General features: G+C 41.0%; 1 protein-coding gene across 1 annotated transcript; it reads left to right on the forward strand.

The window, feature by feature from the left end:
* The first annotated feature begins 278 nt into the window (after positions 1-278).
* LOC133366895 (vomeronasal type-2 receptor 26-like) lies at positions 279-25,530 on the forward strand. The gene is made up of 8 exons (XM_061590437.1): positions 279-436; positions 3,203-3,494; positions 10,292-10,519; positions 12,266-12,392; positions 14,661-15,587; positions 21,457-21,505; positions 24,578-24,869; positions 25,453-25,530. Exons 1-8 carry the CDS (start codon positions 279-281, stop codon positions 25,528-25,530), a joined length of 2,151 nt encoding a protein of 716 aa, XP_061446421.1.
* The last annotated feature ends 1,771 nt before the right edge of the window (positions 25,531-27,301 follow it).

Below are 27,301 nucleotides of genomic sequence, written 5' to 3' on the forward strand. Positions count from 1 at the left end.
ACTGCCATTGCATAGTCCTGGCTTCACATCTGAATGCATTTGTTGTCACAGAAGGAAAGTTTTGCAAGAATATAGATATTAAGTTTAAATATTATATACTTCTCATCACTAGGACTGTTGGCAGAATCAGCTGCCTCCCGATGCTGATTGCTTGATTAGGCAGGGTTAAGCTTCAGATGCACACAGCAATATCTGCATCTGGGGAGATTTACTCTCAGATGGTTGTGCTAATTGTGTTAGTGCTCCTATTGCCTCACACAGTTTGCAAAGTAGATACCATGCAGTGTCCCACAATCAATCCTCTTCCTGTTCACCATGAGTGGTATAAGCCTGGGGACCTCCTCATTGGTGGCATTTCTTCTCAGATCATCTTCTTTTTCCCTGAAGTGTCCTTCAAACAACACCCTTCTAAAGATCTAGGCTTTGAACTTCCAAGGTAAGAACATTTTCCCATCCCATTTGAGATTGGACATCTAAGAATTTGTAATCAAATTATTATAATTCTCAGAGGACATATATAAGCAGCATGTCAACATCAGAACATCTTTTTCTCAGTTACTGACATTTCATAAATCTTGTGCTTTTCCTTTTCATAAGTTCCTAACTTTTGTGGTATTGGGGAACTAAAATCAGATTGTTTCATATGCACGTGCATTATCAATATAATGTGTACTAAAATGCTGATGAATCTTTGTGAGGGCTTTTTGAAGCAAACTTATGAGGAAATGTGGAGAGCTGAATTTAAGGTTGTAGAAATGAGATACCATCAGTTACAGACTTGCCTATCCCGAGGTGAGATTAATCAGAAGATAGCCCTGAGACATGAAATATGAGACGCCAGACCAAGGACACATATGGGATGTTTCTAATTATATGAATGGGCTGTTAAATCCAAAATGACATATAGTGAAACTTTAGATTAGGGATCCCAATAAGCTTAAATCAAATCAAATAAATATTGGGAAGGAGATATGAATACAGGGTAAGTTTAATGGAAGACAGAAGAAACTGGGGGAGAGGGAATTTATTTATTTATTTATTTATTTATTACATTTATGCCCTGCCTTTCTTTTCATGATGGAAACCCAAAGCGGCTTACATATGGTTCCCAGGCGGTCTCCCATCCAGGCACTGACCGGACCTGACCCTGGTGCTAGGCTTATGAGCCTTCAGATCATAGCCTGGGAGATAAGTTTAAAATAAGATTAAATAAAATAATTGGTGGATGAACAGCACTAAGGGGGGGTGCAGAATTTTTTTATGGGGGTGCTTAATGAAAAATGAATGATGATAAGGGTGTGGGTTTTTTGTTTTTTGTGAAAGAAGGATTCCCTGCAGTTCAACCACATTGGTTTAGACTTGAATACAGACTAACAAGAATTTTAGTTGCTCACTGATTACTTCTCGACAGAGCATTTGACAGTCTTGATTTTTCATGTTGCTGAATGCATATGCAGTGTCATTAAAGAAAACACTAAGCCTCACCTTTAAATATAGGAAGAATTTTGTATCATGGGAGGAGGAAGCCCACAAATGTTGTAAACAAATGGTAAAAGATATGAGAAGATTTTCTAAGTGTGAACAAGAGAACAAGACTAAATGAAACCAAAATATGAGAGTTTGGGATCCCTAATCTAAAGTTTCAAATTTTATTTGATTTAAGCTTATTTCCTTTCCTTTCCTTTGGATTTTATTTTATTTTATTAAATTTATGCTGATTATTTCTCACTATTTTGCTCCTCCCTCACTCCCTGAAGAATTACTTCATATAAGGTACACTTTCTCACCTATCTTTCTCAATAGGCAATGCTCGCTGCAGTTGAGATCATTAATGTCCTGCTGACTACTTCGCTGGTATTCAATCATGCTGCTGCTCTGATACTTTCAGCAGCAATCAGCTCTGATCCCTGTTCTGTCACTCTGACTCCCAAAGTCATCTCATACAGCTTCCTAATAATACTATTTTAGCTCACTAAACATCACTGATAGTTGAGGAGGACATTTTGGGGATCTCTGACAAGCCCTTGTGTACAGGAAAATTACCTAAGGGTCTCCAAGAGCCACCCAAAAAGTCTTGGTTGAGCCGTAACCATTCTGTGGGCCACAGATTAGCATCCTTGATTTAGATGAAACAAAATTTTAGTTACCCTACTTTCCATATGATAGCTTCACTGCTTTCCAAATTTTAACATGTAAGGAATGTGTCATTTTCCCAATATGGGGTCGCAAATGCCCCCAACAACTTCACCCAAAATGTGAGGCAGTTGCACAGCCAAGTATCTAATCCTGGTTCTTCACCATCTGTGGATGTAGTTGCATTAAGAATGGGGTCTAAATGCATACAGATGCACATGCACAGAGCTCCTCTGCCACTCTTTATAGATGATACAAAAATTTACTTACCCTACTTCACATATGATACCATCATTTTTTTCCAAGTTTTGACATTACCTTTGTTTACAGTCATATTTTATTAATTTACATCTTTCTCTCCCTATTTGCTTGTAGTTTTCTACAGTCTCCTCTTGTAGTTTTCATTATCCTTCAGACTTGCTCTCCCTTAGGGATGACAGGATTTGTCAATTTCAGCTCTCGCAGTTTGCCATTTTTCCATCTTCAGTTCTCCACACTTCTGCAATAATTTGCATTTTTAAAAAAATATCATCACAAAACTTCTTCAATATTTTAGTGCAAACATCTCCTAATACATACATTTTTGCATGCAGTTTTGACTATTACACATTTTTGCAAATATTTTCTCCTAATACGTTAGCTTCACTAATATATTCATTTTTATGCAAACTTTCCCCTGCTATATGGATTTTTGTAAACATTCTGTTGTTGGAGAACTATCACAAAATCTGAATGTGTTCGTTTTGAAGGATGGCTGTGTTTCAGTTCTCATACTGTTTCAGAAAGTACAAATTTGATAGATTTGGCTTCAAATGTGAACTGAATTAAAATTTGTCCTCCATCCCTAGTCTCTCACCACTCTCCTTGGCGACTCTCTCTGTATTTCTCAACCATTGTAAGTTTGTTCTGTTTTATTTCAAAACTGAAGGCAGGAATTTGATGGTGCTTGCATGGACTACTGTTCAAATTCAGTTGCTTTATTGAAAGCCTGAATGAACCAATATTGTGTTAAAACCATTTCCTTTCCTGTAGAATTTTCCATTGAAAGAACATGTAACTCTTTTTGCAGTGTGGTGACAAAGTCCTATCAGCATGCCCTAACATTGGCTTTTGCTGTCAGTGAGGTGAACAAGAACCCCAATATCTTGCCAAATGTCACACTCGGGTTCCACATCTATGACAGCTACTATGACACAAGGATGACCTATCGGACCACTCTGGATCAGCTCTTCAAATCGCATAGGTTTACCCCCAACTACAAGTGTGACACCCAGAAAAACCTTATTGCTTTGATTGGGGGAATGAGTTCTGATATCTCTTTCAGTATGGCAGACATCTTAACTCTCTACAAGATTCCACAGGTAACATCTGTACATGGAGGAGTGAATATATTCTCAATATACACACCTATATCACTCTCCATTATTATTTAGATTTCAAGTTGTTAGTCGCTTGTTACAGAAGGTCTCCAGGTGACTAATAACATTGTTAAAAACCCAAATAAATATACCATAAAAAACAAGACAAAGCAACAAGCCCCTTAACAAGCATAGGAAACTTTAGCAACACGCTAATAACAAACAGTATAATCTGAAGTCTATCAAAAAAGAAAATATAAGTTTTAACCTGGTGCCAAAAAGATGTCAACAAAGGCACCAGGTGGACCTTGCTGGGAATCACATTCTACAGAGAGGGAGCCACAACTGAAAAGGGTCTCTCCCTTGCCACAATCTTCTGAACCTCCCTCAGAGAGAAGTCCTGGAGAAAGGCCTTGTATTAGGAGATTGGGAGAGGTGTTCCAGAAGATGTTGGGGTCCTGAACCATAACGAGTTTTCATAGGTCAAAATCAGCACTTTGAATTGGGCCAGAAGCATACAGGCAGCAAGTACAATTGGAACAGAACTGGTGTTATATGATCTTTTTGCTTCAAACCCATCAACAGTGAGGCAGCCACATTCTGCACTTATTGACGTTTCCAAACTGTTTTCAAAGGAAGCACCACATAAAGCATACTGCAATAATCCAACCTGGAGGTTGCTAGAGCATAGATTACTATAGCCAGGTTGTCCCTGTCCAGACAGAGTCATAGATGAACCACCAGCCTAAGCTGATGGTAGGCACTCCTCACCAATGACACCACCTATGCTCAAGTGACAGCAATGGATTCAGGAAAACTCCTGAACCACAAGCCTGCTCCTTCAAAGAGAGTGTGGCCCCACTTAGAACAGGCACACCATTCATCTAGTCAGAGGAACCACCCACCAACAGCATCTCAGTCTTGTCTGGATTAAGTTTCAGTTTATTGACCCTCATCCAATCCATTATCACAATCAAGCACTGATTCAACACATCCACTGCCTCACCTGCAGAAGATGAAAAGGAGAAACAGAACTGTGTGTCATCAGCATACTGATGACAATGCACTCTGAAACTCCATATGACTACACTCAACAATTTCATGTAGGTGTTAGGCAACATGGGGGACTGAACCAACCCCTGTGGAATCCCATACTGGAGAACCCACAGAGCCAAGTAACGCTCCCCAAGAATCAGCTTCTGGAGCTGGCCATCCAATTAGCAACAAAACCACTGCAATATGGTGTCCCCAATATGCATCTCAGACAGTCATCTTGGAATAATGCCATGGTCAATGGTATCAAAGCTGCTGAAAGATCAAGGAGGATTAAGAGAGAGTCTTTCTCCCAATATGGGTCATTGTACAAGGTGACCATGGTAGCTTCTATACCAAAACCAGGCCTGAATCCAAACTGAAATAGATCTAGAAAATCTGTCTCAAGAGTACCTGGATCTGGCTGGCAACCACCCTCACAATAATCTTGCCCATGAAGGGGACATTTGCAGGTAGTCTAAAATTATTAAGATCTTCCTGGTCAAGGGAAGTCATCCTAGTTTAATCATCCTGGGACAGCTTTTGTGGTTTGGAAAGAGGAGGAAGTATGACTGACAGGGAAAGAAAAGCCTTCTTGGATATTTAAAAAGCAAAGTCTGCTGGAGACCTGCTGTGGGACAAGACAGTACTGGCTAGAATCTAGGAGGTCAAGCAGATTTTTTTTACTCTGACTGTTGTTCACAGTATATATTTACACATTTCAAGCATTCATACCCTTCTCTTCAGCTGAAAGATCTCTCAGAATGGCTCACATAAGTCTTGTTCACCCATTACACTGACACAAGTAGATGTTTCTACATATGTATGAGGTTTTTTGTGTGAAAGAGAGTACCTTGTTGATTTGTAAAGCTCTACTGTTACCTGTGCTCACAGACCATACACTCATTGTATGTAACATGTGAACACAGCTATAGCTGCCAGAATTACAAAATTTCAGCCAGAATCATCTTTGCTTTTAACAGCATCAATGTTAAATCTGAATTTAGATTTATTCAAATATTATTTATCCAAAAATCCTTTGCATCAAGGGCACTGATTTTCACACACAATATTTTTTTAATATGACACAATTGTCTCTTTTATGCTTTTAAAAATAATAATTATGTATTTTTAATTCATGTTTATGAAAGGGTTTTAATAGCTTTGAGTGCTGGGTGCTTTGTTTTTCATTTTCATTTTTTGGCAGAAAGGTGGTAACTATATTTTCTGCAAGTGCAAAAAAAGAAAGACCAATGCACAATGATGCCCACTTTCTTGTACAACACCTTTTTGCATAATAGCACTTCTGGGGTTTTTTTCTCCCCACTGCACTGTGCTATGGCCCCAATATGCTCCAGAAGGTTTTCCCAATTAGAGATGGGGAAGAAATTCAATTCAGTCCTCATTTAAAGCTGGATCTATTACATTTGTATATTCCCAAACAATATGAAAATTGAACCACAGCCATTGTTCAAAATTTGCATTTCTGTGAAATTTGTGAATCAGTTCTTCAACCAGCCAACATTTACAAGAATGCATATATTAGGGGGATGTATGCGTAAATACTAATATTTTTAGGACAATAGCCTACAAAAATGAATTATATTCGGAGAAAATGCTTGCAAAAATGTGTACATTGATCAAAACTGCATACAAAACTATGCTTATTAGGACAAAGTCACAGTAAAATGCGGAATAATTTTCATGATTTTTTTAAACAAAAATCACCAACTGATACAGAAATGTTGAGAACTGAAATTAAGACTGGAAAAAATGAGAATCTGAAAGAACCCAAATGGACAGAACCTTATTTTGTGGGTTCACATGAGGCTGCTGGGGGGGGGGGAAGGAAGGAGAAGCCCTGTTGCACGAGCAGATGCCTGCTCATACTACTTTGGATCAAACCTGGATACTGCTTATAACTGTTGTTGTTATGTGCCTCCAAGTCGACTATGACTAATGGCGACCCTATGAATCAGTGACCTCCAAGAGCATCTGTCATGAACCACCCTGTTCAGATCTTGTAAGTTCAGGTCTGTGGCTTCCTTTATGGAATCAATCCATCTCTTGTTTGGCCTTCCTCTTTTTCTACTCCCTTCTGTTTTTCCCAGCATTATTGTCTTTTCTAGTGAATCATGTCTTCTCATTATGTGTCCAAAGTATGATAACCTCACTTTCATCATTTTAGCTTCTAGTGACAGTTCTGGTTTAATTTGTTCTAACACCCAGTTATTTGTCTTTTTCATAGTCCATGGTATCCACAAAGCTCTCCTCCAACACCACATTTCAAAGGAGTTGATTTTTCTCTTATCCGCTTTTTTCGCTGTCCAACTTTCACATCCATACATAGAGATCGGGAATACCATGGTCTGAATGATCCTGACTTCAGTGTTCAGTGATACATCTTTACATTTGAGGACCTTTTCCAGTTCTGTCACAGCTGCCCTCCCCAGTCCTAGCTAGAGGTGCACAAACTATTCACAGACAAGCTTTTCCACATGCATTTTTAGGGATTCTGTCAGGAGCGAATGGGCCTTCATGCAGGGGGGGGGACATTTATTTAAGGTGTTTGTACAAAGTCTTATACAATGTGGTCTCAGGAATGATGCTTTTGGGGCGTTTGGGGAATTTTTAATTTAGAGAAAATGTAAGAGGCGACATGATAGAACTGTGTGAGTTTATGCATAGGCACTGAGAAAGTGGACTGGAAGAAGTTTTTCTCCCTCACACATAACACTATAACTGATGGACATCCAAAGAAGCTGTATGTTGAAAGATTCAGGACAGGAAAGAGAAATAATATCTTCACACAGAGCATAATTAAACTATGGAATTTGCTCTCAAAAGAGGCAGTGATGGCCAGCAACATGGGATGGCTTTAAAAAAGGGTTAGACAAATTCATGGAGAATAAGGCTATCAATGCCTAGTAACCCAGATGGATGTGTTCTACCTCTACAGTCTAAAGCTATACTAGATTCCACTTGGTGAGAACCACAGGAGGAGAAAGTACAGTTGTGCTCATGTCCTGCTTGCAGGCTTCCCAAAGGCATCAGGGTGGTCACTGTGAGAACAGGATGCTGGACTAGATGGGCCACTGGCCTGATCCATCAGGCTGTACTTAAATGTTCCTGTGCTTTTCTTTTCACTTTTTTTTAAAGGATTCACTTGGGAAATGGGGGCACCGATATTCCTGGGAATAAGTGAACATGATAATGTGGTGCTGTGATCAAGGACACAGTCCCATGGATTTTGACTGTGTGCAGCCATCTTTTCCCCCATATGCAGCAGAGGTGGGGAACCTTTTTCAGCTCAAAGGCCACATTCCCTCCTGAGTAACCTCCTGGAGTCCACATGCCTATGGTGGGCAGGGCAACAGATTTGACTCTTACCTTTGTACAGGAGGCCATATTCCAGTTACAAACAAAAAATCTGAGCTTTCCACACAGATACCTCACAAATTGCCATCCAGGCATGCACAAGGCATAATCAAAGTTCAAGGATGCAGAGCAGCTAGGCAAAACCACTCAAGGAGGGTACAGAACAAGGCTGGTGAGAAGTATGGTCTAAGAAGGTGTCATGGCATGGGGATGGTCTCAAGGGCTGGATGGAGAGGCCTGGAGGGCCACATACTGAACCCAGGCCTGTGGTTCTCCACCTCTGCTGTACAGCGTCACTGGTGATGACAACAGGTTATCACACAATATCATTCTCAGAGGAATTGCCAGCTCCCTTTTCCAGAAGGGTAAGATAGCCCTTGGACCACCTCTATGAATGCAGTAAAATCCCTATACATAGACAAGTTAAAGACACTTCTATGCCCGCTACTGACATCTCCACTGCCACTTTTTATTTATTTATTTAAAATATTTCTATCCCGCCCTTCTACCCTATAATAGGGCACTCAGGGTGGCTTACAAAATAAAATCAAACACATACATAATACAATTGTAAACAATAAAATCACAAAAACATAAAAATAAATAAAATACAATTAAAATGCATAAAATACAATACACACACACACATACATACATATATATAGGGAGTGGTACTAAAGGGGACTACAATGATAGGCATAAAATCAGTGTCAGGCTCTACCTTCAGTCCCTCCCAAAGGCTCTCCAGCACAAGATCATTTTCAGAAGTCTCCGGAAAACCATCAGGGAGGGAGCAGAGTGGGCTTCTTGGGGCAGGGTATTCCAAAGCTTGGAGGCCACAGCTGAGAAAGCTCTCTCCCAAGAAAAAAGATCTTGGAAAGCTAAGGAGAACCTTTCACACATCGCTAGTTTTAATCTACATCTAACCCACCTGTATGTTCTCTTTCAGCTCACATTTGGCTCATTCGCCCCAGAGGAAAACAATACAACACACCTCCCATCATTTTATCGCATGGTCCCATGTGAAGTCCATCAATACACGGGGATTATCCAGTTACTTCGGCATTTTGGATGGACCTGGGTTGGACTCCTGGTTGTTGCTGATGACAGTGGAGACTATTTCCTGGAAGCCCTCGAACATCTCCTTTCCCAGAATGGAATCTGTTCAGCTTTCACAGAAAGATTACCAAAACAAGGACGTTTAGTTTCATTTGAGAAACTGAGTGATATGGCCTCAACTATTTATCATTCTTTCATGGATAGAAAAGCCAGAGCAATTATTATTTATGGTGAAAGCATGACCCTTATGTGGTTGAGCACATTAGTGCCAATAGCTGATCTGGAATATAGAGGAAACATATCTGTTGGGAAAGTGTGGATTACGACAGCCCAGATTGATTTTTCAGTAACGGGCTTGATAACTCGGAGGAACTTTCAAATATTCCAAGGGGCTATCTCTTTTGCTATCCATGCAAATAAACATCTGGGATTCCAGACATATCTCCAGAATATAAAACCTTCTTGGACACAAGGAGATGGCTTTCTCCAGGGATTCTGGGAACAAGCATTTGGCTGTACATTTCCCAATCCCGGTGTATCAATGGAGGTCGATAGAACATGTATTGGGGATGAGAGGCTGGAGAGTCTTCCTGGGCCTGTTTTTGAAATGGACATGACAGGTCACAGCTACAGCATTTACAATGCTGTTTATGCTGTGGCACATGCTTTGCATGGCATGGTCTCATCTGCATTTAAACACAATGTAATGTTGGAAAGGAAAGGGCTTACATTTCAAGATCTCCAGTCTTGGCAGGTAATGTTTCCAGAATGAAAAGGCTTCATTCCCATGAATGCATTCATACATTGAGAAAGTGCATCCAAATATGCCCTCTGTGGGTAACTGGTGAAAATATGTGCATTTTATTAACTGAGGAAGTCATAGAGGGTTCATATTTCTATGTATTCATTGAGTATGCAGGAAAGGTTACCTGTAAATTTCCAGTCTACTTCAATAGACTTAATTGCCTATTGCCTAATCCCTTCAGTCTTTTAGGTCTTGGGGAATCAACAGTATGGGCAGACCTGGTCAGCTATTGGTGCTGCCATCCAGGAATGTTTTACTCCACTGGGTGATATTGGAGATGTAACTGGTAGATTTGTTTGTTTTTCCATCTATTTGGGGCAAATGCTTCAGATTCACTGTGGCTGAAGGGGAAGAAAAATGCAAACAACTTTAGGTGAGTACTCTAAGGCACCTTTTAGGATGAAAAGCAGCTTTCACTTGACTCACCCACACAAATCTTCACAACTCATTTAGTTTTGGATGTGGACAGATCTTCCTTGACACATCAGTTGTATTAAATCACTGTTTCATTTCTTCTATCAACTAGCTCCACCCATTTCTTCAAGGCATTTCATTTAACAACTCTGCTGGGGAAGCAGTGGCTTTTAATAATAAAGGGGAATTGCTTGCTGGATTTGATATAACAAATATGGTCATATTTCCAAACACCTCCTTCCTTCGAGTGAAAGTTGGACAGTTGGATCCCAATGCCTTTGAGGGAAAAGAATTCATAATCAATGATGATATGATTATGTGGAGCAGAAGTTTTAACCAGGTAATGGATTCTCTAGCATATTTGCAGTGGTGTCTTGTGTGCTCCATTTATCAGGATCGGTGATCTTTTGCTGGCTAAAGTGATCTTTCCAGTCCCAAGATCACTCAACCCAATATCACATTTACAGTATATACAGCCCACGCAGCTGAGTTCTATAGTTGGTTTACAGCAATTTTAAAACACAGAATACAAATAAAAATTCAATACAATAACACACTAAAACCTAAAATAAATAATCTAAAATAATTATGATCACAGCAGCTTAAACAATTTAAAGACATCATAAAACCAACAAATGAAAACTTGGTGGGAAATTATGGAGGACCAGAAGGAAGAACAAGAAGGTTTTTAGAAGATAATAATGTGAGGCAGACAAACCTGTCTAGGGAGAGCAATCTAAAAGTGGGGTGCCACCACTGGAAAGGATCTCTGCATTGTAATGTTCTGCTTCACTTCATTAGCTAAGGGGCGGGGAAGGTTCATTGGAAATTGCCTGCAGAGAAGATCCCAAGGCCCATTAGAAGATGATTCTTTAAGTAATCTGAAGCAAAGTCATTCAGGGCTTTAATAATTAAACATTGGAGACCTTCTGGTTGTGGATAGCTTGATGATGATTAGGGATGGAATCCATTGGCCGATGCTGGTTTGAAAGCATTCCATCGACCCAACAGGCTGGCATCAATTTGGGTTTGTTCTTCGTCTGCTAGCTACTGCTTTTACCAATCCATGGGGGGTTTTTTGCACTTGGAAAAAACACTGATATTAATATCAATATTTTGAAGGAAATATCAATATTTCCTTAAATTATTGATATTTTGAAGGGTGGTTGGAACCACTCCCTCCTGCAACAATGCATTGACCAAACCCTTAATCCATTCAGTCAATCCCCCTCGGCAAGCTTTAATAAGCCAAGAAGGGCAAGGGTCAAGATAACATCACTGGCCACATCGTCACAAGCCACTTGTCAGGCTGCATGAACTGAAACCAATCCCAAGAGGTTGCAGCAGATGTTGCACTGGACACCTCACTGGCGACTACAGTAGATGTGGATGGGGCATAAAGATGGAGATGAGCAACTTTACCCTCAAAGTGCCTTGCAAACAATTCACAGTGGGCCTCTGAATGGTCTAAAACTCTATTTCCTGGAGTTAATGTTAACAGACCACTGACAATATAGAAAAGTTCCACTGGATGGCTACTTAAGGATTAGATGGTGGCAGAGAAGAACTTCTTCACCATCTTCACCACCACACAGTATGCATGGTTATAATATTCTACTCATGCCCATCAACCTCACATCTTTGCCACTTGGGTTCTAGCCATCCAGCCTCTTTCATTGCCCTTAGTTCACTGGTGTACCAAGGTGCAAACCAGGCTCCATAATGCCAGAGAGGGCACTTGGGGGGAACTGTGTTAAGAGGTCGACATGCCTCACTGTTTCACAGTGTAACAAGGGCTTCAACAGGGTCACCTGCTGTATCTACTGGGAACTCCCCCAGGGCATTCAGAAATCCAGTGGAATCCATTAGTCTCCAGGGGTGGACCATTTTAATCTGTCAACCACCCTTGCAGGGGAGGATCGGCGCCATACGTCTAAACTTTTTTGGGGGGAATGGAAGGCTCTTTCATGCACCATTATTTGTACTGTTGTGTACCAAAGTATCGATTCTTTCTTGATGTATCAGTTAATGAACATAACCATTTCAAATATCTCTGATCCTGAGCTATCTCCTTATTTATGGATAGGTCCTTCCCCTTTCTGTATGCAGTGACTCCTGCCACCCTGGTTATCAGAAGAAAAAGAAGGAAGGGGAGAAATTTTGCTGCTATGACTGTGCTCACTGCGCAGAAGGGAAGATTTCATACCAAAAGGGTGGGTGGTGTATTGTTGCAAATGCAATAAGCATAAATGGTTAGCAGAGATTATAGTTCATGAAGTGTATCCTACTGCCAAATTGTTAAGGGAATGTGCATCCTTCCTGGGATTTCCAAGGAAGACCACAATGACTTTTAGTGGGCCTAGTTCAGTTCACACATTTATGAATCAGTAAGTGATGAAAAATAATAATAAATAATGGTGAATGCATCTGGGGGCTGTTGTTCTCAGGGTTGGTAAATGACTCAGATTGTGTTATTCCTTTTCACATGATTCATTTCCATAGTCAAAGAAAAAGGAAGGAGAAAAGCAAACTAGAATCACTCCAATCCCTTTGAAAGAGGGATGGATAAATCTGTCAATGTTACTTTCTCTATTTCTCATTTTTTTTTCAGTCTTAAGTTCAGTTTGCAACATATCATTTGTATTTTAAAAAAATCCCCATAAAAATCAGCAGTATTTTAGCATTTATTTTTTTACATACACATTTTTATAAACAATATTCCTTTATAAAATGCATTTCTATTTTATATTTTATTGAGATATTCCTGTGATACTTTGAAATTTGTCAATTGTTTTCTTTCAGTTTTACAGTATGTTGATGTATATGTTTATTGGTTTCTTGCGTGTTTCTTTAATAAACTACTTAGAAATGGCTTATGCTAAGTGGTATATAAGCTATATTAAGAGGTAAAAGAAATGGATGTTGTATGACAGTTGCACTAAGATATGCATACTTTCCCCTAATACGTGCATTTTTGTATACATCATTTGGTTGGTTGAAATATTGCATCACAAAATTTGGAGAAGTACAAATTTCAAAGAATATTTGTGTTTTATTTCACATATTGTTTTGAGAGATCAGAATTAGATAGGTTCTCATTAAAATATGAACCAAATCCAATTTATGCCCCATCCCTGAACAGGATTCATTCTCACGACTGTCAGTAACATGGCTATCATAGGTTGCGTTGCTGTCTAGCTGCCTGTGTTGTACAGGAATACCCCGCTATACGGACCTTCACTTTAAGGACACTCGCGAGTACGGACATACTTACAGTGGCACCATTCCCCTGCTTACGTACGCTCGCTTTGCAAGAACGGACACTTAACCTTTGGTTGTGGCCTGTTCTTTCCGTGTGTGGAGGGTGGAAAGAGACACAATCGTGCGACTGTGGATCAGCTGGGAGGTTTGATCGCGATCAGCTGGGAGGCGTGATCGCGATCAGCTGGGAGGTACGGCGGTGCAGCAGCACAGGAGCTGCAGCACCGCAGCAGAGGCTTTAGCGTGGGGCTTTGAAGCTCCACGTGAAGGAGAGGTGGCACAGTGGCGGCGCAAGTGAAAAAAGGTAGTGCTTCACTTTAAATACATTTTCGGTTTACATACTCGCTCTGGACCCATTGTGTACATTAATGCGGGGTATTCCTGTATGGAGAGCTGATTGTTTGCACCCTCTTCGTGTCAACTTTTACTTTGCTACTGCATAAATATTCTTGCAGTAGTAGAGTAGCATGTGTATATTTGGAGCATTGTTACTTGTCTCCCATGTTACAGAGACCCAACTGGCCTCAATCAGAAGTGGGGCATTTAGTATCACTGTTCCCATGCTATGCAACATTCTTCCAGCAGAGAAACCGTTCCTTTGATTTTAAGCAGAGCTTGGAAAAGTTTCTTTTTTGAACTACAACTCCCATCAGCCCAATTCAGTGGCCATGCTGGCTGGCGCTGATGGGAGTTGTAGTTCAAAAAAGTAACTTTTCCAAGCTCTGATTTTAAGGCATCTCTTCAAGACATTTTTATGCTGACGGGCCTATGCAGTTGTTTAAAATGTTCAAGAGCAGCCAGACATTTTATGATGGTCCCATACTGCTTTTAATGTTTTTTTAATGTTTTTATAGTGCTGTACACCACCCTGATATTTATGAGAGAGTGGTATGTAAATAAATTGAGAAATAAACACAAACACACAAGTCTATGCGTGCAGAGTTCTGTGAGCACCATCTGCCTGCTCACCTACATTGTGAATTGTTTTTAAAGGATTCAGCTTACCTATATCTGCTCAACAGATGAACTGTTAGATAATGCAAAAATGCCTTTTCATAAGCCCAGGACTCACCCTGGGGACTAATGGGCAGAGACTGACACATTAAAGGTCACAGTGAGAGGAAGCCCTTGATCAACATCTGAATAACGTTGGTGATTCATGTTGGTAAATCATGAGTTATTGATGGCCAACTTCATTTCATTTCTTTCTTTTTCTTCAGACGTGGATGATTGTTTCAGATGCCCACAAGGTTCATATCCAAGCAAGGATCAAGACAGATGCTTGCCCAGGAGTATAAACTTTCTGTCTTACGATGAACCTTTAGGGATCAGTTTAGCGGTGGCTGCTGTTTTTTTATCAGTGATCACAGCTTTGGTGCTTATCATTTTTATTATATGTAAAGATACCCCCATCGTCAAAGCCAACAACCAGGATATCACCTATACCCTCCTCATCTCCCTCCTGCTCTGCTTCCTCTGCTCTTTATTGTTTCTCGGACAACCAAGGAAAGTGACCTGCTTGCTCCGTCAATCTGCATTTGGCATCATCTTCTCTGTAGCTGTTTCTTGTGTGTTGGCCAAAACCACCACTGTGGTTGTCGCTTTCATGGCTTCCAAACCTGGGTCCAGCATGAGGAAGTGGATGGGAAAGAGACTGGCCAACTCCATTATCCTTTCCTGTACCCTTGTCCAGACAGGCATTTGTGTGGTGTGGTTGGAAATCTCTCCCCCATTCCCAGACTTTGACATGTCATCACTAACCAAACAGATTGTAGCAAAGTGCAATGAAGGATCTGACATCATGTTTTATCTTGTTTTGGCATATATGGGATTGCTGTCTATCATTAGCTTTAGTGTGGCATTTCTAGCGAGGAAGCTGCCAGATAGTTTTAATGAAGCAAAGCACATTACTTTCAGTATGTTGACATTTTGTAGTGTTTGGTTGTCCTTTGTTCCAACCTACCTGAGCACCAAAGGGAAATACATGGTGGCTGTGGAGATATTCTCTATCATAGTCTCCAGTGGTGGGTTATTGGGTTGTATCTTTCTTCCCAAATGCTATATTATTTTGCTGAGGCCTGACCTGAACAGCAGGGATCAGCTAATAAAGAGAAAGCATAAATTACCCTACTATATGTATTTCCAATGTGGTTCTAATGGAAAAGATATCATGGGCTTATTCTATCGGTCAACCTGCATTACTGCTATATATGCTAATAGAACTTGTTTTGTTCACACATCTGTGATAAGTCCATACAACTAAAAAATGAAGAATAATACCTGTGTGGTTCAGGAACTCAATTACTTTTTCTTCAGTGTTTCTCATCAACTACAGTACTATAGACATATTAAATTGGAAGCAGGCCTCATTGATGTCTATGGGGCTTATTTTTAAGTAGACTTTAGTCTGAAGTCCTATAGCCGAAGCATAGGGAACCAGTTGCCCTTCAAATGTTGAGAGAGCCATCTCTCTTTCCATAAGAGGCAGTCATGGCCACCAACTTGGATGGCTTTAAAAGGAGGATCAGACAAATTCATGGAGGATAAGGCTATCAATGGCTACTAGCCATGATGGCTGTGCTCTGTCCCCACAGTCTGAGGCAGTATGCATCTGAAAACCAGTTGCCAGAAGCAGGAGGGAAGAGTGTTCTTTAATTCAGATCCTGCTTGTGGGTTTCCCATGGGCATCTGGTTGGCCACTTGAGAACAGGATGCCAGACTAAATGGGCCACTGGCCTGATCCAGCAGGCTGTTCTTATGTTTTCATCAGCTGCAGTGAGCATGGGCAATGGTTAGGAATGATGAGAGTTGTAGTCCATCATTGTCTGAAGGTCCATAGGTTCTTCAGCTTTGCTATAACTACTTACCAGGAGTTAAGCACCATTTGTTTCAATTAGAAATACAAAGTTGTCTCATACTGATTCAGACCATTGGTCTATTTCTTATCTTAGTAATGTCTATACCAGGGTGTGTGCATGTGTGTGTGTGTGACCTCCAGCCCATGGGCTTAATTAAGCCTTCCAGGTCTCTGAAGTTAACCTAAGAGGACATTTTGGGCAAATCATGCCTCCCTGTCAATCACCTAATATTGTATGATGTCAGGCATGGAGAACTTAGCACTAAGTGAGAAGATCAGAAATAAGGGATCTCTTCTATCCAAACTTAGCACTAAGCACCACAGTATTATTGTCACCACATTTTTGTCTCAAAGCAACTCGCAGTTTTAAAAGATAGCAAAAAATGCAGCAGAAACAAAAAGACTTTGCCCATCTCTAAAAGGCAGCCAACACAGACTTATCTCTGATGATAGCACTGTGGCCCCGTGACGTTTAAAGAGCAGAATCTTATCTCAAATCATAGTGCTGTGGTCCCATAGCACTAAGTTCAGGGATAAGCCTCTCTTGCTCCTTGATGGTAAAAGGCAGAAGCAGTCTTATCGCTTATCTTAGTGCTGTGTTACCAGTAGACCACTCTAAGAGATAAGCCTGTGCCTGCTTCTGTGGCTTTGAACCACCTGATATCATATGATGATATCAGATGATTGACATGAGGACAAACTTGCCCACCTGTCAAAAATGGCCACTGTAAAGTGGATCCAGTGTTCCACCCCTGGTCGACACTGACTGGCAGTAGGCCTCAAGTGTTCCAGACAGCCCCACCTGGAGATGTCATGGATTGATCCTAGGACCTTTTGCATACAAAACATATGCCCTGCCACTAAGCCACAGACCTCCCACTGCTAGCTTGTGAATAGACATGAACGCTACAGGACTGCAATGTTCATCAACAATTCTCCGTGGTAGGTGTGTCGACTCTTGATCAGCTGTCCATTTAGGCTGCAATCCTATACACGTGTGAGCACCTCCACTTCCCTGTACAGAGCTCTCACCAGCAGAATCTTGCAGAGACTTAACATGTCTGCCATATAGAAAGAGATATCAAAACTCATTCCTCCAATGACAATTATGAAGTTTTTCTAGGTTTTGGCATGCATGGTTGGGGAAAAATTTATGCAATTTGAAAAGCAGGCTCTGAGTGGTCCAGTAGGTCCAGTAGGTATGAACCTACCCAGTCACTTCGCTCAGCATCTAAGGCCCTCCTCCGGGTACCAACCCATCGAGAAGCCCGGAGGACAGTTACTCGATCTAGGGCCTTTTCTGTAGTGGCCCCCGAACTGTGGAACAGCCTCCCCGAAGAAGTATGCCTGGCGCCTACGCTTCTATCTTTTCGGCGCCAGGTTAAGACCTGGCTATGCTCCCAGGCATTTTAAGCGTTTATGTTATAATTTAATTTTTTTATTTTTTATTTTTTTCTTTAGTTGCTGCTTGTGTTTATTTTTTGTTGTCTGATTTTATTGTTGATATTTTGTATTTTAACCTTTTTGTAAACCGCCCAGAGAGCCACTTGCTATGGGCAGTCTATAAATGAAACAAATAAATAAAATAAATAAATAGGTCAGCGTGCCAACATAGCAGTTGCCACAGATGTGGAACCTTAGTGTGACATTTGGCTTTTCAAGATGTTTTTAAAGCTTTTTTAAAAAGTTGTTTTTAAAGATGTTTTAATATATTTTAAAGTCCGTTTTTAGGATGTTTTAGAGTGGTTCTAGTGTTTTTGTTTGCTGTCTTGGGTTCCTTTTGGGAGGAAGGACAGGATATAAATTTAATAAATAAATAAATAATCATGCAGCAAATTCCAATAACAGGACATGCTGGTTGGAGTTTGTCACCACACTGCACAGAGAATTACATGATCTTTCAGTGGATAATTCTAAAGTAAAGGAAATACTTTTATCATAATAACTAAATCCAGCTGTACACCAGATTTAGCTAAAGTCCAGTTCTCAAATTGAATCTGGCTGATTCAGGGAGTTTTGAATTTCGGCTGAATTGGATTGAGACAGGTTGGATCACCCGGAATGACCCGGGGCTGTCAAAAGGCTGGGTAGTAGTGCTGCAGGTGGGGGAGAATGAGAGGCATGCATGGATTCTTACTAGAAAGTAAGTCCCCCTTTATCTTACTGGGACTTCCTGTCAAGTAAGCACATGCAATAGTGGCTGGTGGAGTGGCACAGCTGGGGCATCATTGCTTATCTGACTTTCAGATGTGTCACATCACTGCCCGTTACTGAGACGTGGAGGGATGAGGCTGCATGAATCTCCACACGGTATGGGCATAGTGGCAGGAGCATCAGATTGGCTCTGCCACTGCACCGGCACTGCACAGAGATCCCTACTGCCTTGCCCCTCCAAACAGCAGGGCTTAGGAAGTCAGGGCTTAGGAAGTCAGGTAAGCAGTGCCATCCCATCTGTGCTGTCCTGCCAGCTGCTCAATACAGGGCAGACAAAATGGCAGAGCCAGTCCAATGCTCTTTCTACTGTGCCCAAATGGCATGCAGCTCCCCTCTGCCTCACCCCTCACCCTCTATATCCAGGTAAATAGCAGTGACCTGTGGCATTTTGGGAGCAACACCGCCCTGCCCATAACACCCCACCAGTTAATTTCTTTCTTCCCCTCCCCCTCCCAAATGTATATTTAATTAGGTTTTTAAAAACCTAATAAAACATTAGGACTGGCCCTCTAATTGATTTGGGGTGCAGATGCAGGCTGGGCTGTGTCAACCCCAGATAGGTCTAGATCAGGCCAGAGCTTGGCAAAGTTACTTTTTTAAACTACAACTCACATCAGCCCCAGCCAGCATGGCCACTGGATTGGGCTGACGGGAGTTGTAGTTCAAAAAAGTAACTTTGCCAAGCTCTGGATCAGGCCTGACCTGAAGTGCCAGATCAGGTCCCAGTGCAGATCACAGAGTGTGCAAATGTTCCACCAGAACAGATTTTAGAGGGCTCAAGAAGCTTCTCTTCCCCATTTTTCACAATAGAAAGCTTCTTATTATGGGAACAAGAAGTCCATTCATGCTATACACAAGGGGTTTTCTCCAAAGGAATGAGCTTCCTCTAATAGAGGAGGATAACCTTTGGATCCAACTCAAGGTGTATGTGTTTGGGGCAGGGACACATGACTTATGAAACATCAATATTTGAGAAAGAGGTGTGGATGACAGCACCCACGCGTCCTTTGAGAATGTGACTTCCTGCATTACAATCTGTTAAGCTCACATTGGGAAGAACAAAATATACTTACACTGGAAGATAAAAACTGGGGTGGTGGTGGATGGGTCTCAAATAAATACGAGGGAAATAAAGCTTGGAGGGTGGCAACAAGGGAGAGGGCCTTCTCAGTGGTGGCCCCCAAATTATGGAATGATCTTCCTGATGAGGTGCACCTGGCGCCAACACTGTTATCTTTTCAGCGCCAGGTCAAGACTTTCCTCTTCTCCCAGGCATTTTAGCATGTGTTTTAAATTGTTTTAAATTTTTAAATTGTGTTTTAAATTGTTTTTAAAATATGTGTTTTAAATTGTATATTTGTTTTAATGTTTTTGGTTGCTGTAAACCGCCCAGAGAGCTTTGGCTATGGGGCGGTATACAAGTGCAATAAATAAATAAATAAATAAATAAAGTGATCTGAGAGGAGGTTGCTGATGCCACTAGTGGGGAACAGGGAAGGTATCATATGTAGGGCACTGACTAGTGTTAACTTTGCGAACTATGTGAGCCATGAGGAGCAGCAACACCACTAACTCTCCCATCTGAGGGCCGATCTCTCTAGACACATAACTTGCTTTGGCCATCTGTGACATTATCATTGGCATCATCCTAATTTAAGCAAGCCCCACTGGAAGGCATTCAAATCTGCAAAGGTACCGGGCAGAAAGAAGTGTCTCAAGCTTAGAAAGGGGATCACAAATGTATCACTGCTAGTTGTAGACCAGGAATTTCATCCTTCTTTCTGGTTTCCCCCGAGGGCAGGACCAAACTCCTGTTTTTATTTATTTATTTATTTATTTATTTATTTATTTATTTATTTATATACCGCCCCACAGCCGAAGCTCTCTGGGCAGTTTACAGCAATTAAAACATTAAAAACAAATATACAAATTTAAAAACACATTTAAAAAAAAAATTAAAAAACACATGCTAAAATGCCTGGGAAAAGAGGAAAGTCTTGACCTGGCACCGAAAAGATAACAGTGTTGGTGCCAGGTACACCTGTTGGTGTTTGCTCACTCTGGTTACTTGGGGAAGGGCTGTAGCTCAGTAGTAGAGCATCCGCTTTGCATGCGTAAGGTCCTGGGTTCACTACCTGGCATCTCCCAGGTAGAGCTGGGAGACACTCTTGTCTGAAACACTGGAGAGCCGCTGCCAGTCAGTGTTGACAATGGCTCATTATATGGCAGCTTCCTATGTCCCTTCCTATGATCACCTGAACTTCCCTCCCACTTACATTCCCATTAAAGTCCAGAGTAAGAGAGGGAACCAAAATCAAAAATATTTTCTATCCATAGTGTCCCTCAGAAACCAAATTTCTTGTAAGGGGTAATTATCTTCTCTGTAATTATCTGAATAACCATCCTTGATTCTCCTTGTCAAGCTCCAGCGGCCCTCAGGGAGGAAGTGGGATAAACAACCCAGAAGGAAGTCATAATATGGTTATAAATCACTCCAGTTCTGCCGTTCACAGCTGCGATTGGGGGCAAGAGACAGGCATGGCTCTGTCTCGGTCATTGCGTAGTCCTGGCTTCACATCTGCATGCATTAGTTGTCATTGAAGGAATGTTTTTGCAAGTATCATAGTTATTAAGTTTAAAGGTGATATACTTCTCTTCATCATGCATATTAGCAAAGTCACCTGCCCCCCGATATAGATTGTTTGCTTAGGCAGCTGCCAGGGTTAAGGTTCAGATGGGGACAGCAACATCCGCATCTGGAGGGATCTGCTCTCAGCTGGTGATACTAATTATGTTTCTGATTCTGTTGCCTCGCATGGTTTGCAAAGTAGATACCATGCAATGCCCCACATATGACCCCCTTCCTGTTCCCCATGAGTGGTATCATCCTGAGGACCTCCTTGTTGGTGGGATTTCTTCTCAGATTGTTTTCTTTTTCCCTGAAGTGTCCTTTGAACAGCATCCTTCTGAAGATTTAGCCTTTGATGGTTCAAGGTAAGGATTTTTTTCCCCTTCCCGTGTAAGCGTGGGAGTTTAGAATTTATAATGCAAGAGCTAGAATTCTCAGAACTCATATGAATGTATAGACTGTGTGGCAACATCAGTACATCTACTTCTCTGTTATTGGCATTTGATATGTCTTGAGTTTGCCATTTTCCAGTCCTTGTGGTACTTGGGGACTAAAATCAGGATGTCTCATATATAATTATATAAGTTATCATGGAAACCAGGTGCATATAACATGGATGTTCTGCAGGTTTGAGTCAGATTTTTTTTCTGACAAAGTTGTTCAGCAGATTCTTGCTATCTAATCCTGAAGGTGTCAAGATCTCTATCTAGCAGCTGTCTGTGGTTGTGAACAAAGATGGATAAAGTGATGACCCAGAGTCCAGGGCACATGATTCTGCAACATCTTCTTAGAGTAGCCTCAGAGAGCTAAGATCTTTGCAAGCCCTCCAATATTGTGGGGATACCTTTTCTATTTATGTGTTTGAGACAGATTGGGTGCCATGCCACCTATGTATTACCTTGATGAACGACTCCCTAATTTTTGCTGAAGTGTTCCTAAGGGGTTGTCATATGGCATCTGCCTCCTGAGCTACTTTTGGACCCGTGTGCCTCCAAAACCTGGGAAAATAAGGGTATCATAAATGACTGACAAAGAATCCTTAATATCAAGAACAGGAAAGGTTCTTTAAAGCTGTCAGTGAGCATCCATTTCCTCCCATTCTGTGTAAACCAGGGATGGGGAACTACTGATCCCTCTAGATCAGTGTTTCTCAACCGGTGTGCCTCCAGTTGTTGTTGGACCACAACTCCCATCAGCCTCAGCCAGCATTGCCAATGGTCAGGAAAGATGGGAATTGTGGTCCAACAACATCTGGAGGCACACCGGTTGAGAAACGCTGCTCTAGATACTATTGGACTCAAGTTCCCATCAGGCCAGCATCAGCAACAGTTGGGGATTATGGTAGGCCACAGGTTACTCACCTCTGCTATAAACTAATGTTGTGGCTTGGACCTTTTGGAGCAAACTGACATATTTAACCTGTAGACATCTTGTGATAGGATTTTCTGACAGTTCACAAATAGGTTATGGAGCTGACATAAGCCATCTTCCTCCTGCCCCCTAAACTGGCTGTAAGTTCCTTCACTCCTGAATTGGAGATGGACCAAAACTATCAGGATATAGTGGGGACTAAGAATTGTTTACATTGCTTCCAGATTGTGCATAACACAATGCTCTGGAAAGGGTTATCAGCATTAGCTAACGAAACTGTGGGATTCAGGAGAAATTCAGTTCTGTTTGCCTTTTCACGGCAACCTACCGAAATCACACGTCCTGAAACACAAACCAAAACACAGCTGTCATTCTAAATTCACACTTTTCTAAGTGTTGCAGTGCAGGTCTCCAACCAAATAATGTGTACAAAAATGCATATATTATGTAAACATGTGCATAAAAATGTGTATATTGGTGAAAATTGCATATGCAAACATATTATATTAGAGGAAATTGCTTAGAAAAATGTGTATATTAGGCAAAAGTTGAAAACAGTAGCAGACATATTAGGAGAAATACCTGACAATTTGAGGGGGTCCCCAATATAAACTGGTGCAGAAATGTAGGGAATTGTTTTTAATACTGCAAAAATTAAAAATGGTAAGAAATGGGAAATGACAGATTTGTCCAATCTTTGGCTGGGTTAATTAGAAGAAATGATATACCCTGAATGGTGGAATATGAGAGGTCAGCTCCATTGTGACCAGGGCATATCTGGAGCGTTTGTGATTATATGAAAGAGCTGCTTAATCTGAAATGAAACATAGTAAAACGTTCGATTAGAGATCCCAAACCTTCCTCTTTTTACTATAAATAGTGGCTTTGTTTTGGTCTTGATCTCTTGCCCAGACTTATTTTATGGACTGCTTGGTTTAGAAAATTTGCTCAAAAAGTTATCCAAGCAGTGTTCAGGTCTTGTTATATATAAAACATAACTAAAATACACAAACCAATTGAAAACAATCATACATAAAATGATCAATTAAAAAATAATCTTTTAATGTTACAAAATCTTCAAATGGCTTTTTGCCATTTGCTTGCAACATGTGTGGATGTCCTCTTCCCATAACAGGAAACTCTTCCTAATTTTGGTGGGGCTTGATTTTTCATATAGTGAATGAATGCAGTGAATTTGCATTCAGACATGTGAAACGTTGAGATTGTCAAATGCACTGGCAAGAGGAGAAACTAGTGAACAGCTTGAATTCTTAACTTATTCATTTATGTATTTATTATTTGATTTATATCCTTCCCTTCCTCCCAGCAGGAGCCTAGGGCGGCAACTTGTCAGTTTCTGTCTAAGTCTGTGGTTGTACTGTAGGGCTTGGTTGTAAACAATGGATTATGTGGAGCATTCTAGGTGGAAGTGTGTAAATATGAGTTGTGGTCAGTGAGTTTCCTCTGTAACATGGTGCTTATAAATATATTTTAAAAAAAAAAACACTGGAATTTGTGTATTGTTTTCTGAGGAATGTCTGATGTAAAACATTTGTGTGTTCTGGGTGAAAATTGGAACCATGTAAGTATGTGTAGTGGTCAATGGGTATAAGATTCTCCAGTAGTGTCCTCTTGTGTGGACTGGTCTAGGCGCCAGTTAATTGTGGGGTGAAAATTGTTTAAGTTATTGTAACCACAATCTCTTGCTTTTTTATTGGCTGATGTTTTCCTCTGGTGGCTTAACCTACTGCTTAAACAGGCTAAGAGGACTTTGGTTACACATGAAAACCATGAAAAGTAGAAAATAGAAGGGCATTTTTAATGAAACTGACAATAATGCTAAAGAAACATAGACATAACGAAAAGCTAGAAAATCGGAAGCTGATTGTGCAATATATAAAAAAGAGTTCTGGGGACTGTAGAAATGTTATTATATATAGTATAGGTAATGGCTATCTTGTAATGTTAATCTAATATTTTAATGATGAAATTATGGATGCATACAAAATTAGCAAATAAGAAAAAGTAGACTTCTCCTCTGAAAGGACATATAACTCTCTTTTCAGTGTGGTGACAAAGTCCTACCAGCATGCCCTCGCATTGGCATTTGCTGTAAAAGAGGTCAACGAGAACCCCAACATCTTGCCAAACGTCACACTTGGGTTCCACATCTCTGACAGCTACTATGATGGCAGGATGACCTACCAGACCATCCTGGGCCTCCTTTTCAAATCACATAGATTTACCCCCAACTACAAATGTGACACCCAGGAAAACCTTGTAGCTGTCATTGGGGGACTTAGTTCTGATACCTCTTTCCGCATGGCAGATATCTTGAGTCTCTACAAGATTCCACAGGTAATATATGTACATGGAAGAATCCAGATATTCATAAATCACACCTGTATATCAGGCTCCTCCTCTCCTCTTGGGACAGTTTCTATGGTTCAGAAAGAGGGGGGAGTATGACTGACAGAAACACACACACATATGCACACACACACACACCAAAGCCTTCTTGGATATTTAAAAAGCAAAGCCATCTGGATAATGGTTTCAGACCAGCTGGGGGCCAAGATACTAATGGTTAGAATCAAGGAGCTCAAGCAGATATCTGAACCGTGACTGTTATCCACAGTATCTATTTATGTACTTCAAGCACTCAAATCCTGCTCTTCAGTTGAAAGGTCTCCTGGGGCGGCTCATGTAAGGCTTGTTCACATATTACACTGAACAAAGGTAGTGGTTGTTTCTACCCATGTATGACTTTTTGCGTAAAAGAGTATACACTCAATCTGTAAAGCCCAACTATTGTGTACACAGTCTGTACACCCATTGGTTGTTATATGTAAATAACTGCACACGTGTACAGTTCAACTGTTGTGTAAACAACATCACAGACTGTATAGTTGTGGAATGTAACATGTGAACACCTCTATAGTTGCAGCAAATTCCAAAATCTCAGCTGGAGGAGTCTGATTTTAACACTATCAACTTTAATCTGGAATTTTGGATCTGAGTTTAAATGTATTCAAACATTATTTATCCACATATTCTTTGCTTAAAGGGCACTCATTTTCACATACCCTAGGGGGTTTTTTTTGTTAATGTGTCACATTGCCTCTTTTTTAATTAAAAATATCTGTATTTTTTATTTATTTTCATGACATTGTTTTTGACAGCTTTGAGTGCTTTTTCTGAAAATGGAAATGGGCTGCCTTCAAGTCGATCCTGACTTATGGCTACCCTATGAATAGGGTTTTTGTGGTAAGTGGTATTCAGAGGGGGTTTACCATTGCCTCCCTCTGAGGCTCGTCCTCCCCAGCTAGCTAGGGCCTGCTCAGCTTGCCATGGCTGCACAAGCCAGCCCCTTCCTTGTCCGCAACTGCCAGCTGGGGGGCAACTGGGCTCCTTGGGACTATGCAGCTTGCCCACGGCTGTACAGGTGGCAGGGCACATAAAACTTGAGCCACTCCCTGTAGGTGTGATCCTTAGCTGGCCCTTGACACCCAGGAGACACGAGCGGGGATTTGAACTCACAGACTCTGGACTCCCAGCCAGGCTCTCCTCCCCACTATAGTTTTAGCAAAAAGGTGGGATGCTTATTTTCTGCAAGTACAAAAAGGCATATCCAATGATACTCACCTCCTTACACAATAGAAATATGTCTGCGCAATAGGACTTCTGATTCCCCCCCCTGCAACTTTCTGTCCCCCAACCCATCCTGCTCCACGCCAGAAATTTTCTCCAACTCCACATATCAGATTTTGGGGTCAGAATGATGTGGGGGAGGGGAAGAGGGAGGATAATCCCTGTTTCATGGATCTCACCCAGATGCTCCTTATAACTTTGTTGTTGTTATATGCCTTCAAGTCAATTAAGACTTATTTATTTATTTATTATTTGATTTTTATCCCGCCCTTCCTCCCAGCAGCAGCCCAGGGCAGCGAACAAAAGCACTAAAAACACTTTATAGCATCATAAAAACAGACTTTAAAATACATTTAAACAATGCAACTTTAAAAACATTTTTAAAAAAGCTTTGAAGACTTTTTTTTAAAAAAAGGTTAAAAAACATTGCTTAAAAAAAAAAAAGGTTTAAAAGCATATTAAAAAGCAATTCCAGCACAGACTCAGACTGGGATAAGATCTCAACTTAAAAAGATTCTTGAAAGAGGAAGGTCTTCAATAGGCACCGAAAGGATAACAGAGATGGTGCCTGTCTAATATTTAAGGGGAGGGAATTCCAAAGGGTAGGTACCGCCACACAAAAGGTCCGTTTCCTATGTTGTGCAGAATGGACCTCCTGATAAGATGGTATCTGCAGGAGGCCCTCACCTGCAGAGCGCAGTATCGAGTGGCAGAGCTTGGAAAAGTTACTTTTTTGAACTACAACTCTCATCAGCCCACTCCAGCGGCCATGCTGGCTGGGGCTGATGGGAATTGTACTTTTAAAAAGTAACTTTTCCAAGTTTTGTCGACTGGGTAAATAAGATATAAGATGGTCTTTCAGGTATCCTGGTCACAAGCTGTATAGGGCTTTGTACACCAAAACTAGAAGCTTGAACTTGTCCGGCAGCAAATGGGCAGCCAATGCAATTCTTTCAGCAGCAGGGTGATATGTTGGCAATACCCTGCCTCAGTGAGCAGTCTCACCACTGCATTTTGCACCAGCTTCAGCTTCTGGACTAACCTCAAGGGCAGCCCCACATAGAGTGCATTACAGTAATCCAGCCTGGAGGATTACCAGTGTGTGGACAACAGTGGTCAGACTATTCCAGTCCAGAAAC

Source organism: Rhineura floridana, chromosome 11, assembly GCF_030035675.1.
Source record: "Rhineura floridana isolate rRhiFlo1 chromosome 11, rRhiFlo1.hap2, whole genome shotgun sequence".
NCBI lineage: Eukaryota > Metazoa > Chordata > Lepidosauria > Squamata > Rhineuridae > Rhineura > Rhineura floridana.